Source organism: Coregonus lavaretus, assembly GCF_964263955.1.
Source record: "Coregonus lavaretus genome assembly, chromosome: 34".
Taxonomy (NCBI): Eukaryota; Metazoa; Chordata; class Actinopteri; order Salmoniformes; family Salmonidae; genus Coregonus; species Coregonus lavaretus.
This window is the reverse complement of record NC_140021.1, coordinates 19,666,900-19,686,526: the sequence shown is the minus strand read 5'-3', so window position 1 is coordinate 19,686,526 and position 19,627 is coordinate 19,666,900. Positions and strand designations below refer to the sequence as shown.

The 19,627-nt window shown below is 44.2% G+C and overlaps 1 protein-coding gene across 3 annotated transcripts in view; it reads right to left on the bottom strand.

Annotated features, from left to right (window-relative positions):
* Positions 1–361: 361 nt before the first annotated feature.
* The window catches only part of LOC311109426 (WD repeat-containing protein 37-like), a 30,476-nt gene continuing 11,210 nt past the window's right edge, over positions 362–19,627 (bottom strand). For all 3 annotated transcript variants that reach the window (XM_084152311.1, XM_084152313.1, XM_084152312.1), the window contains 4 exons: positions 14,089–14,230; positions 3,177–3,311; positions 2,829–2,943; positions 362–2,357 (listed from right to left, as the gene is read on the bottom strand). In XM_084152311.1, the coding sequence (XP_084008437.1) occupies positions 2,226–2,357; positions 2,829–2,943; positions 3,177–3,311; positions 14,089–14,230 (524 nt within the window). In that variant the 3' untranslated portion in view covers positions 362–2,225. The remainder of the gene's footprint in view (positions 2,358–2,828; positions 2,944–3,176; positions 3,312–14,088; positions 14,231–19,627) is intronic.

Genomic DNA, 19,627 nt, shown 5'->3' with positions numbered 1-19,627 from the left:
CTGATCTACACACAATACCCCATAATGTCGAAGTGGAATTGTTTTTAGAAATGTTTACAAATTAATACAAAATGAAAAGCTGAAATGTCTTGAGTCAATAAGTATTCAACCCTTTTGTTATGGCACAGATTCAACCACAAAGACCAGTGAGGTTTTCCAATGGTTTGCAAAAGGCACCTATTGGTAGATCCCCCCCCAAAAAAAGCAGACATTGAATATCCCTTTGACCATGATGCAGTTATTAATTACACTTTGGATGGTTTATCAATACACCCAGTCACTAAAAAGATAGAGGCCGCCTTCCTAACTCAGTTGACGGAGAGGAAGGAAACCGATCAGGGATTTCACCATGAGGCCAATGGTGATTTTAAAACCGTTACAGAGTTTAATGACTGTGATAGGAAATAACTGAGGATGGATCAACAACATTGTAGTTATTCCACAATACTAAATGACAGAGTGAAAAGAAGGAAGGCTGTACAGAACAAAAATATTCCCAAACATGCATCCTGTTTGCAATAAAGCAGTAAAGTAAAACTGCAAGAAATGTGGCAAAGAAATTAACTTTTTGTCCTGAATACAAAGCGTTATGTTTGGGGCAAATCCAACACATCACCGAGTACCACTCTTCATATTTTCATGCACGGTGGTGGCTGCATCATGTTATGGGTATGCTTGTCATCGGCAAGGACTTGGGAGTTTTTAAGAATAAAAAGAAACGGAACAGAGCTAAGCACAGGCAAAATCCTAGAGGAAAACCTGGTTCAGTCTGCTTTCCAACAGACACTGGGAGACAAAATCTATGACAAGACTTGAAAATGGCTGTCTAGCAATGATCAACAACCAACTTGACAGAGCTTGAATATTTTTGTAAAAGAATAATGGGCAAATATTATACAATCCAGTTGTGCAAAGCTCTTATGTGACATACCCAGAAAGACTCACAGTTGTAATCACTGGCAAAAATGATTCTAACATGTATTGACTAAGGGGGTTGAACAGTTATCTAATCAAGAAATATTAGTGTTTATTTTCCATACATTAAAAAAAAAACTTTGACAGAGTATTTTGTGTAGATCATTGACAAAAAATGACAATTAAATCCATTTTATTCCCACTTCGTAACAAAATGTGGAAAAAGTCAAGGGGTGTGAATACTTTCTGAAGGCAATGTGTATCCTCAAAACTATACTTCATCCTGAAGCGCCTCAGCCAATTTCCTGTGTAACCATAGTAATAATTAACCAAATCATTTTCTTGCGCTCTTTTGTGGCTTTGCTATTGGAGGATGCTATGATCACATATTCAACATTAGATTAGCCTATGCAATACAGTAACAGTGTACTGGCCAGGGGGACTACACACTTCAAGCTGATCATCTATCATTTTCATTGAGATCTATGTACAGCAAACATAAATATCAGTCAAGTATATTTATCAAAGCAGGTGACCAGTAAACATATCAGCACATTGTGACCCATGGAGGAAATATGAAATATGATATTAAACAAGCCCCATTGCTGCTGCATGCATGAGTGCATTTTCTTGCAAAAAAACATGATTGCAGGTTCCCTATTGTCAAATCTACAGTACACCCTGAAATAGTCATATTGAGTACAATACAGTATAGAAAGAACAAGGCAGATGTATCCTAAAAGCAATATGGCAAAAGAAATCTGTACAATGGACAGTGTATAATGTGACTGACTCAGAAACAACTCAGTAGGTAAAATGTGTAGTAGGTCTATAGATGGTACAATATAGTAAACTCCTAGCCCTTGATCATGCAGGCCAAAGAGGGTGAAAACAGCCAAGATTACCCACTCAGTGTAAAGATAATCTGTCTGGGTTAGAACAGGCCACCATATGATATGTTTGGTACATTTAATTTTACATTTTAGTGGTACAAATGTATTGCCTCTCCTATCGTTCTTCAGACAGTTTTACAAATACATTGATAGGAGTTTGAGTGCATGCAATATCAACTAGGGCTTGCCATTCACCCATTAATGTTCATCAGCAGTAAACAAGACCATAGAAGTAGTGTTTTCTGGAGTCAACCAAATATATTTTACGTATATAGATGGATTTAAAATAAGACTTTGTCCTCTCCATTAAAACAGACAAAAACACTCACAGTCCATGCAAAGTGGATGGAGATAATGTACATCAGATACAATGTGTATGTGGTATGTGTATAGGGTGTGTGTGTCACTTCTCCTGCATCACTTCTCCTGCAGCAGAGCTGGGATGTTAATGTTCCATCCGATGGCTTGCCGGTCGAAGCCACAGGTGAACAGGTTACATGTCGCGTTCTCCTCGTTCCACACCGAGCAGCACACCATGCGCCGATGACCCTGGAATACACACGCACACACACATATCAAAGACCACACAACATGGATAACAAAGCTCAAACAGACTTCAATGTACTTGTGTACAGTATCACACAGCTACACAAGTTAAAACCCCCAACAACAACCCTTTGACCTCCCTGGTACACAGCAGTACATTTCCACATCAGCAGTGTTAATGGCTGTAGACACCGAGGCAGTGTCAGCACTCAGCCTGCAGGAAGCAACTGTCTGTGTGTGGAAATGGATTGGAGAATCTTTCCTCCTCTCTCTCTCTCTCTCTCTCTCTCTCTCCCACTACCTCTACAGAAGGGGCTGTCTGTGTGACAGACAAAGAGATGGAGAATCTTTCCTCCTCATCTCGCTCCCATTCTTTCTCCCTCTCTCCCTCTGAGGAAGGGACTGTCTGCATGACAGAAGGATAGACAAATAATCTTTCCTCCTTCCCTCCTGCTCTCTTCCCTCAGTACCTACCTGTCTGTTGCTGCGTGGTAGTCGTGCCAGTCTTACTCCAGTCATGTCAAACAGCCTGACTTGCCGATTGTCGTGTGGGAGAGCGATGATTCTTTGGTTGGCTGAGACACTTATCCTGGAAGGAGTTCAAACAGAGAGTATGGAGAATTAGACAAGAGCAGGGAATAAAGCTTGACTTGATGTGTTATTGACAATGTTATTAATAACTATATGTACAGGTGGAGCTGTCACTCAACCACTACACCTAAACTGTCAATCTGAACTGTGCTCGAGTTAAAACAAAACATCCATATTTTGGAAAATATTAACATAAAAAGTTCTTCACGTACAATTAAATGTCTCTCCTACCTGTTAACAGCAGAGTCTGTGCGGATGGTTGCTATGGGCGACCTCATGTTCTTCAAGTCCCACACCTTGACGGTGCGATCGTCACTCCCCGACACCACATTGTCCCCCACTGTGAACACAGCTGACGTCACCGTGCTGGAAAGACACACAAAAATCAACAGAATGATCATTGTTAAAATTTCTCTCAGAGCCACCAAATCTCGAAGCTATACTATATTATTAATGTAGAGGCACATTTTGTTGGAAGCTTGTGATATGTTTTACCAGTTATTTTTCATAGTCATTAAATTAGTCAAACATACACTATATATAAAAAAGTATGTGGACACCCCTTCAAATTAGTGGATTCGGCTATTTCAGCCACACCCATTGCTGACAGGTGTATCGAGCACACAGCCATGCAATCTCCATAGACAAACACTCAACGTGGCACCGTCATAAGATGCCACCTTTCCAACAAGTCCTGCTAGAGCTGCCCCGGTCAACTGTAAGTGCTGTTATTGTGAAGTGGAAACGTCTAGGAGCAACAACGGCTCAGCTGCAAAGCGGTAGGCCACACAAGCTTACAGAACGGGACTGCAGAGTGCTGAAGCGCGTAAAAATCGTCTGTCCTCGGTTGCAACACTCACTACCGAGTTCCAAACTGCCTCTGGAAGCAACGTCAGCACAATAACTGTTTTTCGGGAGCTTCATGAAATGGGTTTCCATGGCCAAGCAGCCGCACACAAGCCTAAAATCACCATGCGCAATGCCAAGCGTCGGCTGGAGTGGTGTAAAGCCTTGCCGCCATTGGACTCTGGAGCAGTGGAAACGCGTTCTCTGGAGTGATGAATCACGCTTCACCATCTGGCAGTCGGAAGGACAAATCTGGGTTTGGCGGATGCCAGGAGAACGCTACCTGCCCGAAAGCATAGTGCCAACTGTAACGTTTGGTGGAGGAGGAATAATAGCCTGGGGCTGTTTTTCATGGTTCAGGCTCCTTAGTTCCAGTGAAGGGAAGTCTTAACGCTACAGCATACACTCACATTCTAGAGGATTCTGTACTTCCAACCTTGTGGCAACAGTTTGGGGAAGGCCCTTTCCTGTTTCAGCATGACAATGCCCCCGTGCACAAAGCAAGGTCCATACAGAAATTGTTTGTTGAGATCAGCGTGGAAGAACTTGCCAGGCCTGCACAGAGCCCTGACCTCAACCCCATCGAACACCTTTGGGATGAATTGGAACACCGACTGCGAGCCAGGCCTAATCGCCCAACATCAGTGCCGACCTCACTAATGCTCTTTTGGCTGAATGGAAGCAAGTCCCCGCAGCAATGTTCCAACATCTAGTGGAAAGCCAGAAGAGTGGAGGCTGTTACAGCAGCAAAGGGGGGACCAACTCTTTTGGAATGACATGTTAGACAAGCAGTTGTCCACATACTTTTGGCCATGTAGTGTATCAAATCAGAAACAAAGAAAAAAGTATCTCAAAGCTATCACATCAAAACACTGCTGGCAAATAACAGGAAAATGGAGTCTATTAAAGATGGAATTCGTAGCGGTGAAACTACCACGTCCATTTGCGATATTACAACATCAAAGACGTTACTTCAAACAACGAACACCGTTTATTTTTCCCTCTGAAAAATAACTAACAATAACTAATCCGCCTAGGGCGACCAGTGGTGCAGTTTCACTTTATGCGGATCTCAGCTTTAAAAGGTGTGTTACTCTTCTTCTAAGACTCGTTATGTGTGACTCAAGTGAAGTCATTCAGCCTGTAGGGAGAGTCATCTCCCTGCCGTCACACAGTTATTCATAAATGAGAGTGATATAAACCGTGAGGAGGGAGGTTAAGATTATTATTAACAATCTAACAGCGGGGGAGTAACAATCAGGCAGTTCCAGAGCGGAGCTCCTCTCCCCAGCCCTGCCTGTCTCTGCGGCTGCCTCTCAGCGTGCCGTCTCTGGGTACGCCTGCCTCCGGCACTGGGCTGGCTGGTTGGTTGTTGGAGCCACAGCTAGTGGAGCAGTGACAGTGTAGAGGGCATGTTCTGACATCAGCAGCCTGAGGAGGTGCTCAGTGCTTAGCCTGGGGGGCTAGTGTGAGTGTGTCTTGAAAGTCACCATAGTCTCTGAGGGTCAGGAGAGGTTGGCCCAAAGGTGCTCACCTCAGCACCTTTTCCCAGGCGGGAGCCAGGCGTGATGTACCACGTCGCTCTTACACCTTGCTGAGGTCAGGACAATTCCTTTAATGGACTTATTTAAGATTACTTATTCATTTCACACATCCCTGTCATCTTTTTCTTCCAACCCCCCCTCCCTCTCTCCACTGAAGGAGCCAGGAGGATTCGATTTGGCGCTCTGTTCGTTCTGATTAAGATTAGCAGCAGAAGAGCCCCATGCAGCACCATTTTAGCCTCACTCACTGGCTAACTCCTAGCCATCTTTAATTTAAATTGACATTATATTACAGTTTAATTATGGGGCTAAACTCTGCCATATTAAAGATGTGGGGCCGTGTCAAACTGTACGTAATATGACCACCGGGGGTGTGCGGCTCGCTCATGGGCGGGTTTAAATTTAAGACCGCATCCCAAATGACACCCTATCCCCTATATAGTGTACTACTTTTGACCCGGCCTCAAAGTGCTCTGGTCAAAAGTAGTACACTATGTATGAAATAGCTGACCAGTCCAACATGCTTTTTGACATTGTAGGGTAGGTTTGCTCACCAGGGATTGTAAAGTGGAGAGGAGATAATAAATTAAAAGCGTTATTAAAGTCCTATTATAACTTGGGAGGTATTCTGAAATGTTACGTCGCTCCTGAGCCGACTGACAAGCAAGGTCAAGGCTCATTAGGAAGAGGGGAGAAGAGGGTAGCAGGGAAGGAGAAGGTCCAGAGGTATCAGTGACTGGGCCAGTCTGTGTTAAAGGCTAAAGAGAGACGTCCACCTATTAACCCTGGACATTATCTTTCATCTTCCTGAGGTCTACATCCTTAGCTATCATTCATGTGTTTGTAGATTTTGCATTATAAATCATACAATAACAGGGGATAAAATACTGGTACACTGCATTTTTCAGGAAACATCCTGTGGATATATTTGGCGTACATAAAATACAATAATTCTGTGTCATTTCATTGTTTGAGTATCATAATGATCTAACATTTCCTCCCGTTTCTATGTATATCATATGAATAGAAGATTCTAGCCTGTCAAAGAATAGAACCTGTTCTCTATATTTTCCCCAACATTACATTATGTTTAAATTGCACTGAGACGAACATTCACAGTGACTATAGAATCAGATTTATGTTGGCATATTCCTCTGAAGCGCTGTGTCAGACACACAGACACACACACACAGACGCCTAACTGTGATCAAACGCCTCGGAACAGAAGCGACAGAGACAAACGCGACATGGCATCCCGTTGGTAAAGCAAGTCTGCTGCCACTTCTCATCTGCACTCTACTTGTTAGATCACGTACATTGTGTGTGTCCCAAATGGCACCCTATTCCCTATATAGTGCACTGGTGTTGACCAGAGCCATATGGATCCTGGTCAAAAATAGTGCACTACACAGCAAATAGGTTGCCATTTGGGATGCAGACACAATTATTCCACAATTATAAGGAGGGGGGACTTAGCGGCTGAATATGCTGTGCTTTTGACTGCCACCATACTCTGTCACTGTGCATTAGCTATAATTGCGTCTGAAGACACTGCAAATGAGCCACTCCTTCCCCAAAGCTCTCTTTCGCTATCTATTAAACCCTTTACACTAACGCTCCCCAATAGGGCCCATTGTTGCAACATTACACTGTGCTGCTCTGTCAAGAGGACATGTTATCAGAAACATTAAAATTGTTACATTTACATTTGTCATTTAGCAGACGCTCTTATCCAGAACGACTTACAGAAGCAATTATGGTTAAGCGCCTTGCTCAACGGCACAGACAGAGTTTTCCTAGTCGGCTAGGGGATTTGAACCAGCGACCTTTCTGTTACTGGCCCAACCCTCTTAACTGCTAGGCTTCAAAGCTAGGCCATTGTATTCTTCGGTCACGCTGCGGAGCCAATTCAGACAAGACAACCCTCTGAACAAGAGACAGATACTGTGTGAAGAAACATCTAATCCAACCATGCTAACCATCCCAAAATACTCCCCCAGAGACTATTGTACCTAGTAGCATCCTCTGCCATTTAACCAATGCTTACAATTGGCATTTTAAAGTACTGTATGAAAACATTCTGCAATGGTACAATATGTGTCCAAATGAGGTGCTTGGTATTTGGTAGCAGTGATATGACCAACAGCTACTCCCTATAGTTAAACATATCAGGCGTTTTGTTTGTCACATATTTGTCCCTTCTGAAACAGATTGCAGCGTTTCTAACCCCCTGCTGTCAGTGTATGCGACAGGAGCTCCCTAAGGGAAGGCCCCTCTGTGGTGTCACTCAGCAGCTCATAACTCATGGCTCCACATGACGTGTGTGTGTGGCGGGACAAAGTGGTTGTAGGGAGTTCCAGGGCCAGGGGACATGAGTTTGTGTGCGTTTGTGTGCGTGTGTGTGTGCGTGTGTGTGTGTCTAACTGAGCCTTCACAGGGAGGCCTCCCTGCCAGGCTGTGTGTGGGCCTCATTCATCTTGTTGGGCGCAGGGCAGCCAAGCGTCTCCCTACAGCTGACAGTACACACACACACACACAAACAGTCTACCGCAACACTTGGCTCCCTGAGAGGGCCTCAATCAGCGCACATACAATGCTATGACTGACACGCATTAGGACTAACAGCTGTCTCAGCTAACACACACACACGTACTCACACACAGCACCATGTACAGAACTCTCTCACACACACACACGAGAGAGCAGTTTCTCAGATACAGTATGCACGTGTTGAAGTAAACACGTTCTTAAATAAGTCATTAATTGTTCCTGGTCTAGAAAAAGAACAGTAAGACTTGATCTCACTGCCTACCTCTGAATAAAAATCTACCTCCCACTCGTCATTACTGCTAAGGGTTCTGAGGAACTGAGTTATTTTATTTATTTCACTTTTATTTAACCAGGTAAGCCAGTTGAGAACAAGTTCTAATTTACAACTGCGACCTGGCCAAGATAAAGCAAAGCAGTGCGATTAAAAACAACAACACAGAGTTACATATGGAATAAACAAAACGTACAGTCAATAACACAATAGAAAATCTATATAAAGTGTGTGCAAATGTAGTAAGTTATGGAGGTAAGGCAATAAATAGGCCATAGTGCAAAGTAATTACAATTATAATTTAGTATTAACACTGGAGTGATAGATGTGCAGAAGATGATGTGCAAATAGAGATACTGGGGTGCAAATGAGCAAAATAAATAACAATGTAAATAACAATATGGGGATGAGGTAGTTGGGTGGGCTAATTACAGATGGGCTGTGTACAGGTGCAGTGATCGGTAAGCTGCTCTGACAACTGATGCTTAAAGATAGTGAAGGAGATAAGTGTCTCCAGCTTCAGAGATTTTTGCAGTTCATTCCAGTCATTTGCAGCAGAGAACTGGAAAGGATTGCCGACCTAAGGAGGTGTTGGCTTTGGGGATGACCAGTGAGATATACCTGCTGGAGTGCATACTACGGGTGGGTGTTGCTATGGTGACCAATGAGCTAAGATAAGGCGGGGATTTGCGTAGAAGGGATTTATAGATGACCTGGAGCCAGTGGGTTGGGCAACGAATATGTAGTGAGGGCCAGCCAACGAGAGCGTACAGGTCACAATGGTGGGTAGTATATGGGGCTTTGGTGACAAAACGGATGGCACTGTGATAGACTACATCCAATTTGCTGAGTAGAGTGTTGGAAGCTATTTTGTAAATGACATCGCCAAAGTCAAGGATAGTCAGGTTTACGAGGGCATGTTTAGCAGCATGAGTGAAGGAGGCTTTGTTGTGAAATAGGAAGCCGATTCTAGATTTAACTTTGGATTGGAGATGCTTAATGTGAGTCTGGAAGGAGCATTTACGGTCTAACCAGACACCTAGGTATTTGTAGTTGTCCACATATTCTAAGTCAGAGCCGCCGAGAGTAGTGATTCTAGTCGGGCAGGCGGGTGCAAGCAGCGTTCGATTGAAGAGCATGCATTTAGTTTTACTAGCATTTAAGAGCAGTTGTAGGCCACGGAAGGAGTGTTGTATGGCATTGAAGCTTGTTTGGAGGTTTGTTAACATAGTGTCCAAGAAGGGCCAGATGTATACAAAATGGTGTCGTCTGCGTAGAGGTGGATGTGAGAGTCACCAGCAGCAAGAGCGACATCATTGATATACACCGAGAATAGAGTCGGCCAGAGAATTGAACCCTGTGGCACCCCCATAGAGACTGCCAGAGGTCCAGACAACAGGCCCTCCGATTTCACACATTGAACTCTATCTGAGAAGTAGTTGGTGAACCAGGCGAGGCAGTCATTTGAGAAACCAAGGCTATTTAGTCTGCCAATAAGAATGCGGTGATTGACAGAGTCAAAAGCCTTGGCCAGGTCAATGAAGACGGCTGCACAGTACTGTTTTTTATCGATCACGGTTATTATATCGTTTAGGACCTTGAGCGTGGCTGAGGTACACCCATGACCAGCTCGGAAACCAGATTGCATAGCGGAGAAGGTAAGGTGGGATTCTAAATGGTCAGTGATCTGTTTGTTAACCTGGCTTTCAAATACTTTCGAAAGGCAGGGCAGGATGGATATAGGTCTGTAACAGTTTGTATCTAGAGTGTCACCCCCTTTGAAGAGGGGGATGACCGCGGCAGCTTTCCAATCTCTGGGGATCTCAGACTGTACGAAAGAGAGGTTGAACAGTCTGGTGATAGGGGTTGCGACAATTTTGGCGGCTAATTTTAGAAAGAAAGGGTCCAGATTTTCTAGCCCAGCTGATTTGTAGGGGTCCAGATTTTGCAGCTCTTTCAGAACATCAGCTATCTGAATTTGGGTGAAGGAGAAGCGGGGGGGGGACATGGGCAAGTTGCAGCGGAGGGTGCAGAGCTGGTGGCCGGGGTAGGGATAGCCAGGTGGAAAGCATGGCCAGCCGTAGCAAAATGCTTGTTGAAATTTTCGATTATCGTAGATTTATCGGTAGTGACAGTATTTCCTAGCCTGCTGGGAGGAGGTGCTCTTATTCTCCATGGACTTTACAGTGTCCCAAAACTTTTTGGAGTTAGTGCTACAGGGTGCACATTTCTGTTTGAAAAAGTTAGCCTTTTCTTTCCTAACTGATTGTGTATATTGGTTCCTGACTTCCCTGAAAAGTTGCATATCGCGGGGGCTGTTCGATGCTAATGCCGTATGCCACAGGATGTTTTTGTGCTGGTCAAGGGCAGTCAAGTCTGGGGTGAACCAGGGGCTATATCTGTTCTTAGTTCTGAATTTTTTGAATGGGGCATGCTTATTTAAGATGGAAAGGAAAGCACTTTTAAAGAAGAACCAGGCATCCTCTACTGACGGAATGAGGTCAATATCCATCCAGGATACGCGGGCCAGATCAATTAGAAAGGCCTGCTCGCTGAAGTGTTTTAGGGAGCGTTTGACAGTGATGAGGGGTGGTCGTTTGACCGCGGACCCATTACGGACACAGTGATGAGGGGTGGTCGTTTGACCGCGGACCCATTACGGACGCAGGCAATGAGGCAGTGATCGCTGAGATCCTGGTTGAAGACAGCGGAGGTGTATTTAGAGGCTAAATTAGTCAGGATGATATCTATGAGGGTGCCCATGTTAACGGATTTAGGGTTGTACCTGGTAGGTTCCTTGATAATTTGTGTGAGATTGAGGGCATCTAGTTTAGATTGTAGGACGGCCGGGGTGTTAAGCATATCCCAGTTTAGGTCACCAAGCAATACGAACTCTGAGGATAGATGGGGGGAAATCAATTCACATATTGTGTTCAGGGCACAGCTTGGGGCTGAGGGGGGTCTGTAGCAAGCGGCAACAGTGAGAGACTTATTTCTGGAAAGGTGGATTTTTAGAAGTAGAAGCTCAAACTGTTTGGGCACAGACCTGGATAGTATGATAGAGCTCTACAGTAGATTGCAACTCCGCCCCCTTTGGCAGTTCTATCTAGACGGAAAATGTTGTAGTTGGGAATGGACATTTCAGAATCTTTGGCCTTCCTAAGCCAGGATTCAGACACTGCTAGAACATCAGGGTTGGCCGAGTGTGCTAACGCAGTGGACAACTCAAACTTAGGGAGGAGGATTCTGATGTTAACATGCAAGAAACCAAGGCTTTTGCGATTACAGAAGTCAACAAATGATAGCGCCTGGGGAGCAGGAGTGATACTGGAGGCTACAGGTCCTGGGTTAACATCTACATCACCAGAGGAACAGAGGAGGAGTAGAATAAGGATACGGCTAAAGGCTTTAAGAACTGGTCTTCTAGTTCGTTGGGTACAGAGAAAACAAGGGGCCGATTTCCGGGCGTTGTAGAATAGATTCAGGGCATTATGTACAGATATGGAAGGATATGAGTACAGTGGAGGTACACCTAAGCGTTGGGTAAAGATGAAAGAGATAGCATCACTGGAGGCACCGATTGAGCCGGTCTCTGCGTGTGTGGGATCTATCTGAGACAGGTTGAGCAGGACTGGGGGCTCTACATTGAAAAAGTACAGTTAGAACTAACCGAAACAGCAATAGGCAAGGCATATTGACATGGGAGATAGGCATAAAGCAGTCACAGGTGTTATTCGAGAGAGCTAAGACAACAGCTGGTAATGGTGACGAAAGTTTGAGCTGAGGCTAAAACAGATAAACAGGATGGGGTACTGTATAAAGGAACAGTCCAGCAGGCATCAGCTGTGTAGCTGAGTGATCATAAGGTCCAGTGAACAGCAATAAGTACGTCCGGGAGAAGTTCAGTGGCTGCTACGCTACAGGCGAGCTGGAGGCACGGCTGTTGATTGCGTGTGCTAGCGGGCCGGGGCTAGCATATGGATCTTCGTGGTCGTCGCAACGGGAAGCCTGTTGAAACCACATCAGACGATTACGTCGGCAGACCAGTCGTGATGGATCGGCGGGGCTCCGTGTCAACACTAGGAGGTCCCGTCCGGTTGACAGAGAGGTAGATAGCCAGGAGATGGGCCTGGCTCGAGGCTAGCTCAAGGCTAACTGGGGTTAGCTTCAGGACAGTGGTGATTAGTGGTGATTAGCCAACAACAACAACAGCCATTCGGTTGCAGCTAGCTAGTTGCGATGATCCGGTGTTAAGGTCCAGTGATTCAGTGATTCCGGCAGAAAATCCGATATGCTCTGGCTCAATAGCGCGATGTGCAGACTGGCCGATAATTGTCCAGGCTAGAGCTGGCTGGTAGGTAGTGCAGGCCACGGCCACGGACAATGGTGAAGACCGCTAACGGTGGCTAATAGCAAGTAGCTAGTTAGCTGGCAAGTTTCAGCCAGAGGTTTTGGATAAAAATGTATGAAGAAATAATAGAATTCGTTCCACATTGGGTGAGGCGGGTTGCAGGAAAGTATATTTAGTTAAAGGATGGAAAGTGAGAATGAGAAATATATACGAAAAAGACAAGAAAAACTAAAAACAGGCTATTTACATGAGGACACTACAGAAAACACGACCGCACTGCTATGCCATCTTGGAGTGTTGTTATAATAGAGTTCTTAGTTAAAGAGCTCATATAAAGATGAATAACTATAAATGGTTCAAGAAGGACACAGACTTTGTTCAAACGTGGATAGTTTGAGTAATTTTTGATTTCGGACAATTTTCGAGCAGTACTAAAGCTACAAAGTTATACGCAGCCATGTTTTTAAAGCACTTCACATCGTGGGTGAGCTTTATGTGGTAGTTCTGACTACAATGAACTGCTGCTGTTGCTCAAGGGTTGACTTAGCTCAAAAACAAACCCTTTTTGTCTTAGAAAAAGGTGAGAGAGAGAGAGAGAGAGAGAGAGAGAGAGAGAGAGAGAGAGAGAGAGATTAAGGCGAGTGGAGGAGGTATCAGTGGACTTGCTTGAGATGCTGTGAACGTAGAGAGAGGAAGGAGAAGATAATTGCCTTAGTACTAACGGGCCACGACAGACAGCCGACACACACACACACACACACACACACACACACACACACTCACAGTGGCTGTGCTTGTGTTAATCTCATTACAGTGATTGTCTATGAGAGAGAATGAAAGTGGGGATCTGTAGGAATTATACATGTTGGGGTCGAACATAATGAGCACCATGTAATCCCCAGCAATCAAAGGCTGCCAGAAGCAGCCTGCCTGTACTACACCACTTTGCATTAACGAGACTGACGACAGGAGTCACATTCAAATGGTTTGAGAGTAAGAGGAGGGGGGGGGGGGGGGGGGGGGTGGAGGGTTTGGGGGGAGCTGACAGTCCACGTTTTCAAATGAGCCACTCAAATTGAGCCTTTAACAGCATCGGAACGAGAGGGGCCAAATTACACAGAGCGAGGGATGAGTGAGGGATTAACGGGGAAACTGAGTGATAAATGGAGAGAGCAGAAGGGAGGAAGAGAGAGTCTCAGACGGTGGTCAAAGTGGTGAAGACGAGGTGCTCAATAATAAATGATAAAGAGGCAAGTGGAGGATTTTGCCTGAAGCCAGTCGGGTCCAGGAAATTAATGTGACATGTTTTTATAAAGAAAGAAAAACATAAAAACACTGAAAATGGTTGGAGAATGCTTCAGAGTGGTGATGTATCGACTGCTCTATGGGTGAAATAAGATGTTGTACTGCCATCTTGTGGAGGAATTAGCTCCAACCTTACAACAACTGCGTCCGTTTTAGTGAAAATGATGTATAGTGTAGCCACTGAAATAACAATAGAGACATCACTTGTGACGTTAAGCACCTAAATTGCTTGCAGGGGACTGTGTGTGTGTGTGTGTGTGTGTGTGTGTAACTCACTCGGTGTGTCCCTGAAACACGTTAACAGAGTGGATGGAGGGGTCTCTGAAGTCCCACAGACGGAAGGTGGTGTCTCTGGACGAGGTGACCACTAGACGCTGGCTTGGATGGGTACAGCAGTGGGTCAGCTCCTGGTCGTGGCCTGGACACACACACACACACACACACAAAGTATTAAAGATGTGGGTCCATGTGAAACTGTACTTAACATGACATTGTTATGATATGAGGTCAAGGTTAGTGTTAGGGCATAGACAAATACACTATCCAGGATACACTTCAACAATTCATTCCCCCAGGGGGAAGCAGCAACCTTGTACTGGTTCTGAGCCAGGTTGATAAGCACATCAGCGTGCAAGCCGTGAGGCTGCTGGTTGGTTTGGTGGCCATGAGGCCTTTAGCTTGGTTTTGAATCTTTAGTTTAGGCATGCCTGTTTGTATTTTATTTTGTTATATTTCATTTATATTGACAGAGGGGTAAAAAGAACCCTCTGTCCCCCCCACACTCAATCATGAAATTAAACAAACAAGAGAAAAGAGCAGGATTCTAAAACTTTACCCTCACACCCTTTTTTGTAGCCTAGGGTCCGGGACAAATGTGGCCTTTTCTAAACGCATTTCATGCAATTTTACATTTAGCAGAATATTTTTTTATACCGCACAAATGATCGAAATGACAGGCTACTTTGACACTGACAAACAGAATCTGAGATCAATAAAAATGACCTTGTCTTGAATCAATAGCCTAGGCCTAGGTGTGTGGAGACACACATATTGTACAATATGAGAAGGAAATTATAGTCCTAAAAAAGCTTTCCAATTTCACCCAATGATGTGCAGCTCACACACCGGAGATGGCCAATGCGCTCTCTCTTGTTTTACTTTGTAAAACAATGCTGTTCGCTCAATTGGCCTATTTGGAAGTTGATCTAATATTTTGCTAGCCTCTACAGACAGATTAGAATCTTCTCTTTTCAGCAGGAGCCATTTGCTTTCCAACCTGTGTTTTCCCGCGATTGTATTAGAAATATTGCAAAAGCCCTGTTTTGGCTGCATGCTGTTCACTGACAGATTTGCAGCACATTCCGGACTGTAGGCTATGCCTTGTGATTGGGCTAAACACAATCCACAGCTAGGCAAAAAAATTAAGCTGTTGATCCTCTGTGGCAAAATTATAGGCCTACTCCTGGTGTGGTATTCTGAATTATTTCATTTATTTCTGAACAGACAGCAGTAAATCTATAACTTTGGCAAATGTTTTCAATTTATCATGGGTGCTGTAGCACCCTTCCCGCGGCTATGATTCTATAAGGATATAAATGATGAATTGCAACGCAGGAGAGTTGATAGTTGCAGGCTCAGTTCTATCTGAGCAGAGAGAGGGAGAGAGAGATATAATAGAAAGTGAATCTCATTCTAGTTCTGTAAGAGATACAGGCACGCTTCTCTCTCCCCACAGCAACGGCCACGGTTTGTTCTCTAGACTACAATGTTGCAGAAACGTTAAACCCGGGCCGCCCAACCCAAATCAATTCTTAGAATATCAGGCACGGGCTGAAAATCTACATTTTCACAATACGTTTTTTAGGGGACATTAGAATTACAGAGGAGGCAACTCAAATAAATTCTGATTGGTTTTATTCAAAATGTGATATTGCAAACAGTGAAAAATATTTTTTTATGTCATGACAGGTAGGCCTGCTGGATCCTGGCAAATAGGCTCTGGAACGAATAAGTCCAAAACTCAAAGGTGCCGGATGCTGTTCAAATTAAGCACAGCAGTGAGAGGTTATTTTCCTGGCACCACACTCCCAGAGCCCTCACCTCCTCCCTGTAGGCCGTCTCATCATTGTTGGTAATCAAGCCTACTACTTTTGTGTCGTCTGCAAACTTGATGATTGAGTTGGAGGCGTGCTTGGCCACGCAGTCATGGTGAACAGGGAGTACAGGAGGGGGCTGAGCACGCACCCTTGTGGGGTCCCAGTGTTGAGGATCAGCGAAGATGTTGTCTCCTACCTTATAATATATATAATATGCCATTTAGCAGACGCTTTTATCCAAAGCGACTTACAGTCATGCGTGCATACATTTTTTTTTGTGTATGGGTGGTCCCGGGGATCGAACCCACTACCTTGGCGTTACAAGCGCCGTGCTCTACCAGCTGAGCTACAGGCTGAGCTACCAGCTGAGCTACAGGCTGATATTTTCTTTTGCAAATATCAGCCTGACAACTGGGGGCGGCCTGTCAGGAAGTCCAGGACCCAGTTGCACAGGGCGGGGTTCAGACCCAGGGCCTCGAGCTTAATGATGAGCTTGGAGGGTACTATGGTGTTGAAGGCTGAGCTATAGTCAATAAACAGCATTCTTACATAGGTATTCCTCTTGTCCAGATGGGATAGGGCAGTGTGCAGTGTGATGGCGATTGCATCGTCTGTGGATCTATTGGGGCGGTAAGCAAATTGAAGTGGGTCTAGGGTGACAGGTAAGGTAGAGGTGATATGATCCTTGACTAGTCTCTCAAATACAGTGGGGAAAAAAAGTATTTAGTCAGCCACCAATTGTGCAAGTTTTCCCACTTAAAAAGATGAGAGGCCTGTAATTTTCATCATAGGTACACGTCAACTATGACTGACAAAATGAGGAAAAAAAATCCAGAAAATCACATTGTAGGATTTTTAATGAATTTATTTGCAAATTATGGTGGAAAATAAGTATTTGGTCAATAACAAAAGTTTCTCAATACTTTGTTATATACCCTTTGTTGGCAATGACACAGGTCAAACGTTTTCTGTAAGTCTTCACAAGGTTTTCACACACTGTTGCTGGTATTTTGGCCCATTCCTCCATGCAGATCTCCTCTAGAGCAGTGATGTTTTGGGGCTGTCGCTGGGCAACATGGACTTTCAACACCCTCCAAAGATTTTCTATGGGGTTGAGATCTGGAGACTGGCTAGGCCACTCCAGGACCTTGAAATGCTTCTTACGAAGCCACTCCTTCGTTGCCCGGGCGGTGTGTTTGGGATCATTGTCATGCTGAAAGACCCAGCCACGTTTCATCTTCAATGCCCTTGCTGATGGAAGGAGGTTTTCACTCAAAATCTCACGATACATGGCCCCATTCATTCTTCCTTTACACGGATCAGTCGTCCTGGTCCCTTTGCAGAAAAACAGCCCCAAAGCATGATGTTTCCACCCCCATGCTTCACAGTAGGTATGGTGTTCTTTGGATGCAACTCAGCATTCTTTGTCCTCCAAACACGACGAGTTGAGATTTACCAAAAAGTTCTATTTTGGTTTCATCTGACCATATGACATTCTCCCAATCCTCTTCTGGATCATCCAAATGCACTCTAGCAAACTTCAGATGGGCCTGGACATGTACTGGCTTAAGCAGGGGGACACGTCTGGCACTGCAGGATTTGAGTCCCTGGCGGCGTAGTGTGTTACTGATGGTAGGCTTTGTTACTTTGGTCCCAGCTCTCTGCAGGTCATTCACTAGGTCCCCCCGTGTGGTTCTGGGATTTTTGCTCACCGTTCTTGTAATCATTTTGACCCCACGGGGTGAGATCTTGCGTGGAGCCCCAGATCGAGGGAGATTATCAGTGGTCTTGTATGTCTTCCATTTCCTAATAATTGCTCCCACAGTTGATTTCTTCAAACCAAGCTGCTTACCTATTGCATATTCAGTCTTCCCAGCCTGGTGCAGGTCTACAATTTTGTTTCTGGTGTCCTTTGACAGCTCTTTGGTCTTGGCCATAGTGGATTTTGGAGTGTGACTGTTTGAGGTTGTGGACAGGTGTCTTTTATACTGATAACAAGTTCAAACAGGTGCCATTAATACAGGTAACAAGTGGAGGACAGAGGAGCCTCTTAAAGAAGAAGTTACAGGTCTGTGAGAGCCAGAAATCTTGCTTGTTTGTAGGTGACCAAATACTTATTTTCCACCATAATTTGCAAATAAATTCATTAAAAGTCCTACAATGTGATTTTCTGGATTTTTTTTTCTCTATTTGTCTGTCATAGTTGACGTGTACCTATGATGAAAATTACAGGCCTCTCTCATCTTTTTAAGTGGGAGAACTTGCACAATTGGTGGCTGACTAAATACTTTTTTTCCCCACTGTATGTGGAAAGAGGGCGGAGAACAAATGACCAGAAATAATGCAAAAAAAATTTGATTCATTGGCCACCTGCGTTCAGTCGTTTATTGCAATGGAGGCTTGTTTTGCCAGACAAATTTAGAGACTGAGGAATGCAATTTATTCCAATATCCAGTCGGTGGTGGCAGAGGGAGCACTGAGTTCAAAAAGTTAAAGTGTGGAAGGATGTTCATCTTGATAATAGAGATCAGTGATTGGAATGACACCACGTCTTCGAGAATCTTGTTGTAATTATTTGTAACTATGGATTGGACTATGGGGTGGATATCAACTCCCAGGTATCTAAACTGTTTAACTACAGGGATACCAAGTGTTGCCATCAGGGCGTAAAATGTACTTTTTGGTCCACCATCCACTGTGGAAGGTAGATTTAAAAATCTACCAGCCACTGATTTATTTCCAGGCAATATATTTTTTACACTAAAATCACACCAACAAAACAAAAACAAATGAGCATGCTTTGTAATGTTTCTGAAATAGTAAATGTATTACTAGTAAGAAGTAATGTGGTATATTGTTTAACAAAAAATCTTATGACCAGAGTCTTTTGACCAAAATATCACAGATGAGACAAAAAAAAATAAACGTTTACCGTGGTAGCGCGACTCGAGTCATGTTTGTGCCTGTGAGATTGCCCTTACAAAAAAAATCAATTTTTAAACTGCAGTAAAAGTGCAGTAACTGCAGTTGACTGTGGTATTTTGGATGCAGTAATTGCAGAATACTGCAGTTATACTGCACTCTAACTGCAATCGTTTTTCGCAAACAGTTGAAACTCAAACATAGAAAAACAACCTAGTTTGTGAACAAAACAATGTAAATCGGCAAGAAACACAAGGACAAAGTCTCACTTCAGTAGACTTTCATTTCAAGTAAATTAGACAAATTTTTATGCCTGTGTGCAGCACTTCTAAAAATGAATCTTACACTCAGCTCTTTACGTGCGCACAGCTCCTAGCCAGGCAATGTTACAGGAAGAGGTGGAATAAGCTCTATAGCAGGGGTGTCAAACGTCCGGCCCGCGGGCCAGATCAGGCCCGCAAACGGGTTTAATCCGGCCCGCGGGATGATAAAAAAAAAAAAAAGCAATAGCAATTGTGTTAAGCAAGCAAACTGTTTATACCGGGGCAGAGCAAGTAGGTCAAGCACGTGCAGCCAATGAGCTACTTTGTTTTGCCCACGATATTTATTACGGCTTCTACTTTTAACATTATGTGCTTTGGCACCCTCATTGCCCCAATATGTCTCTGTCAAAAAAGAGAAAAGTGGACGCAGAGTGCAGAGTGTTCCAAGAAAAATTGTAATCCTATTTATTCACGGAATTGAATGGGAAAGCTGTATGTTTGGTGTGTTCAGAGCATGTTGCAGTGCTGAAAGAA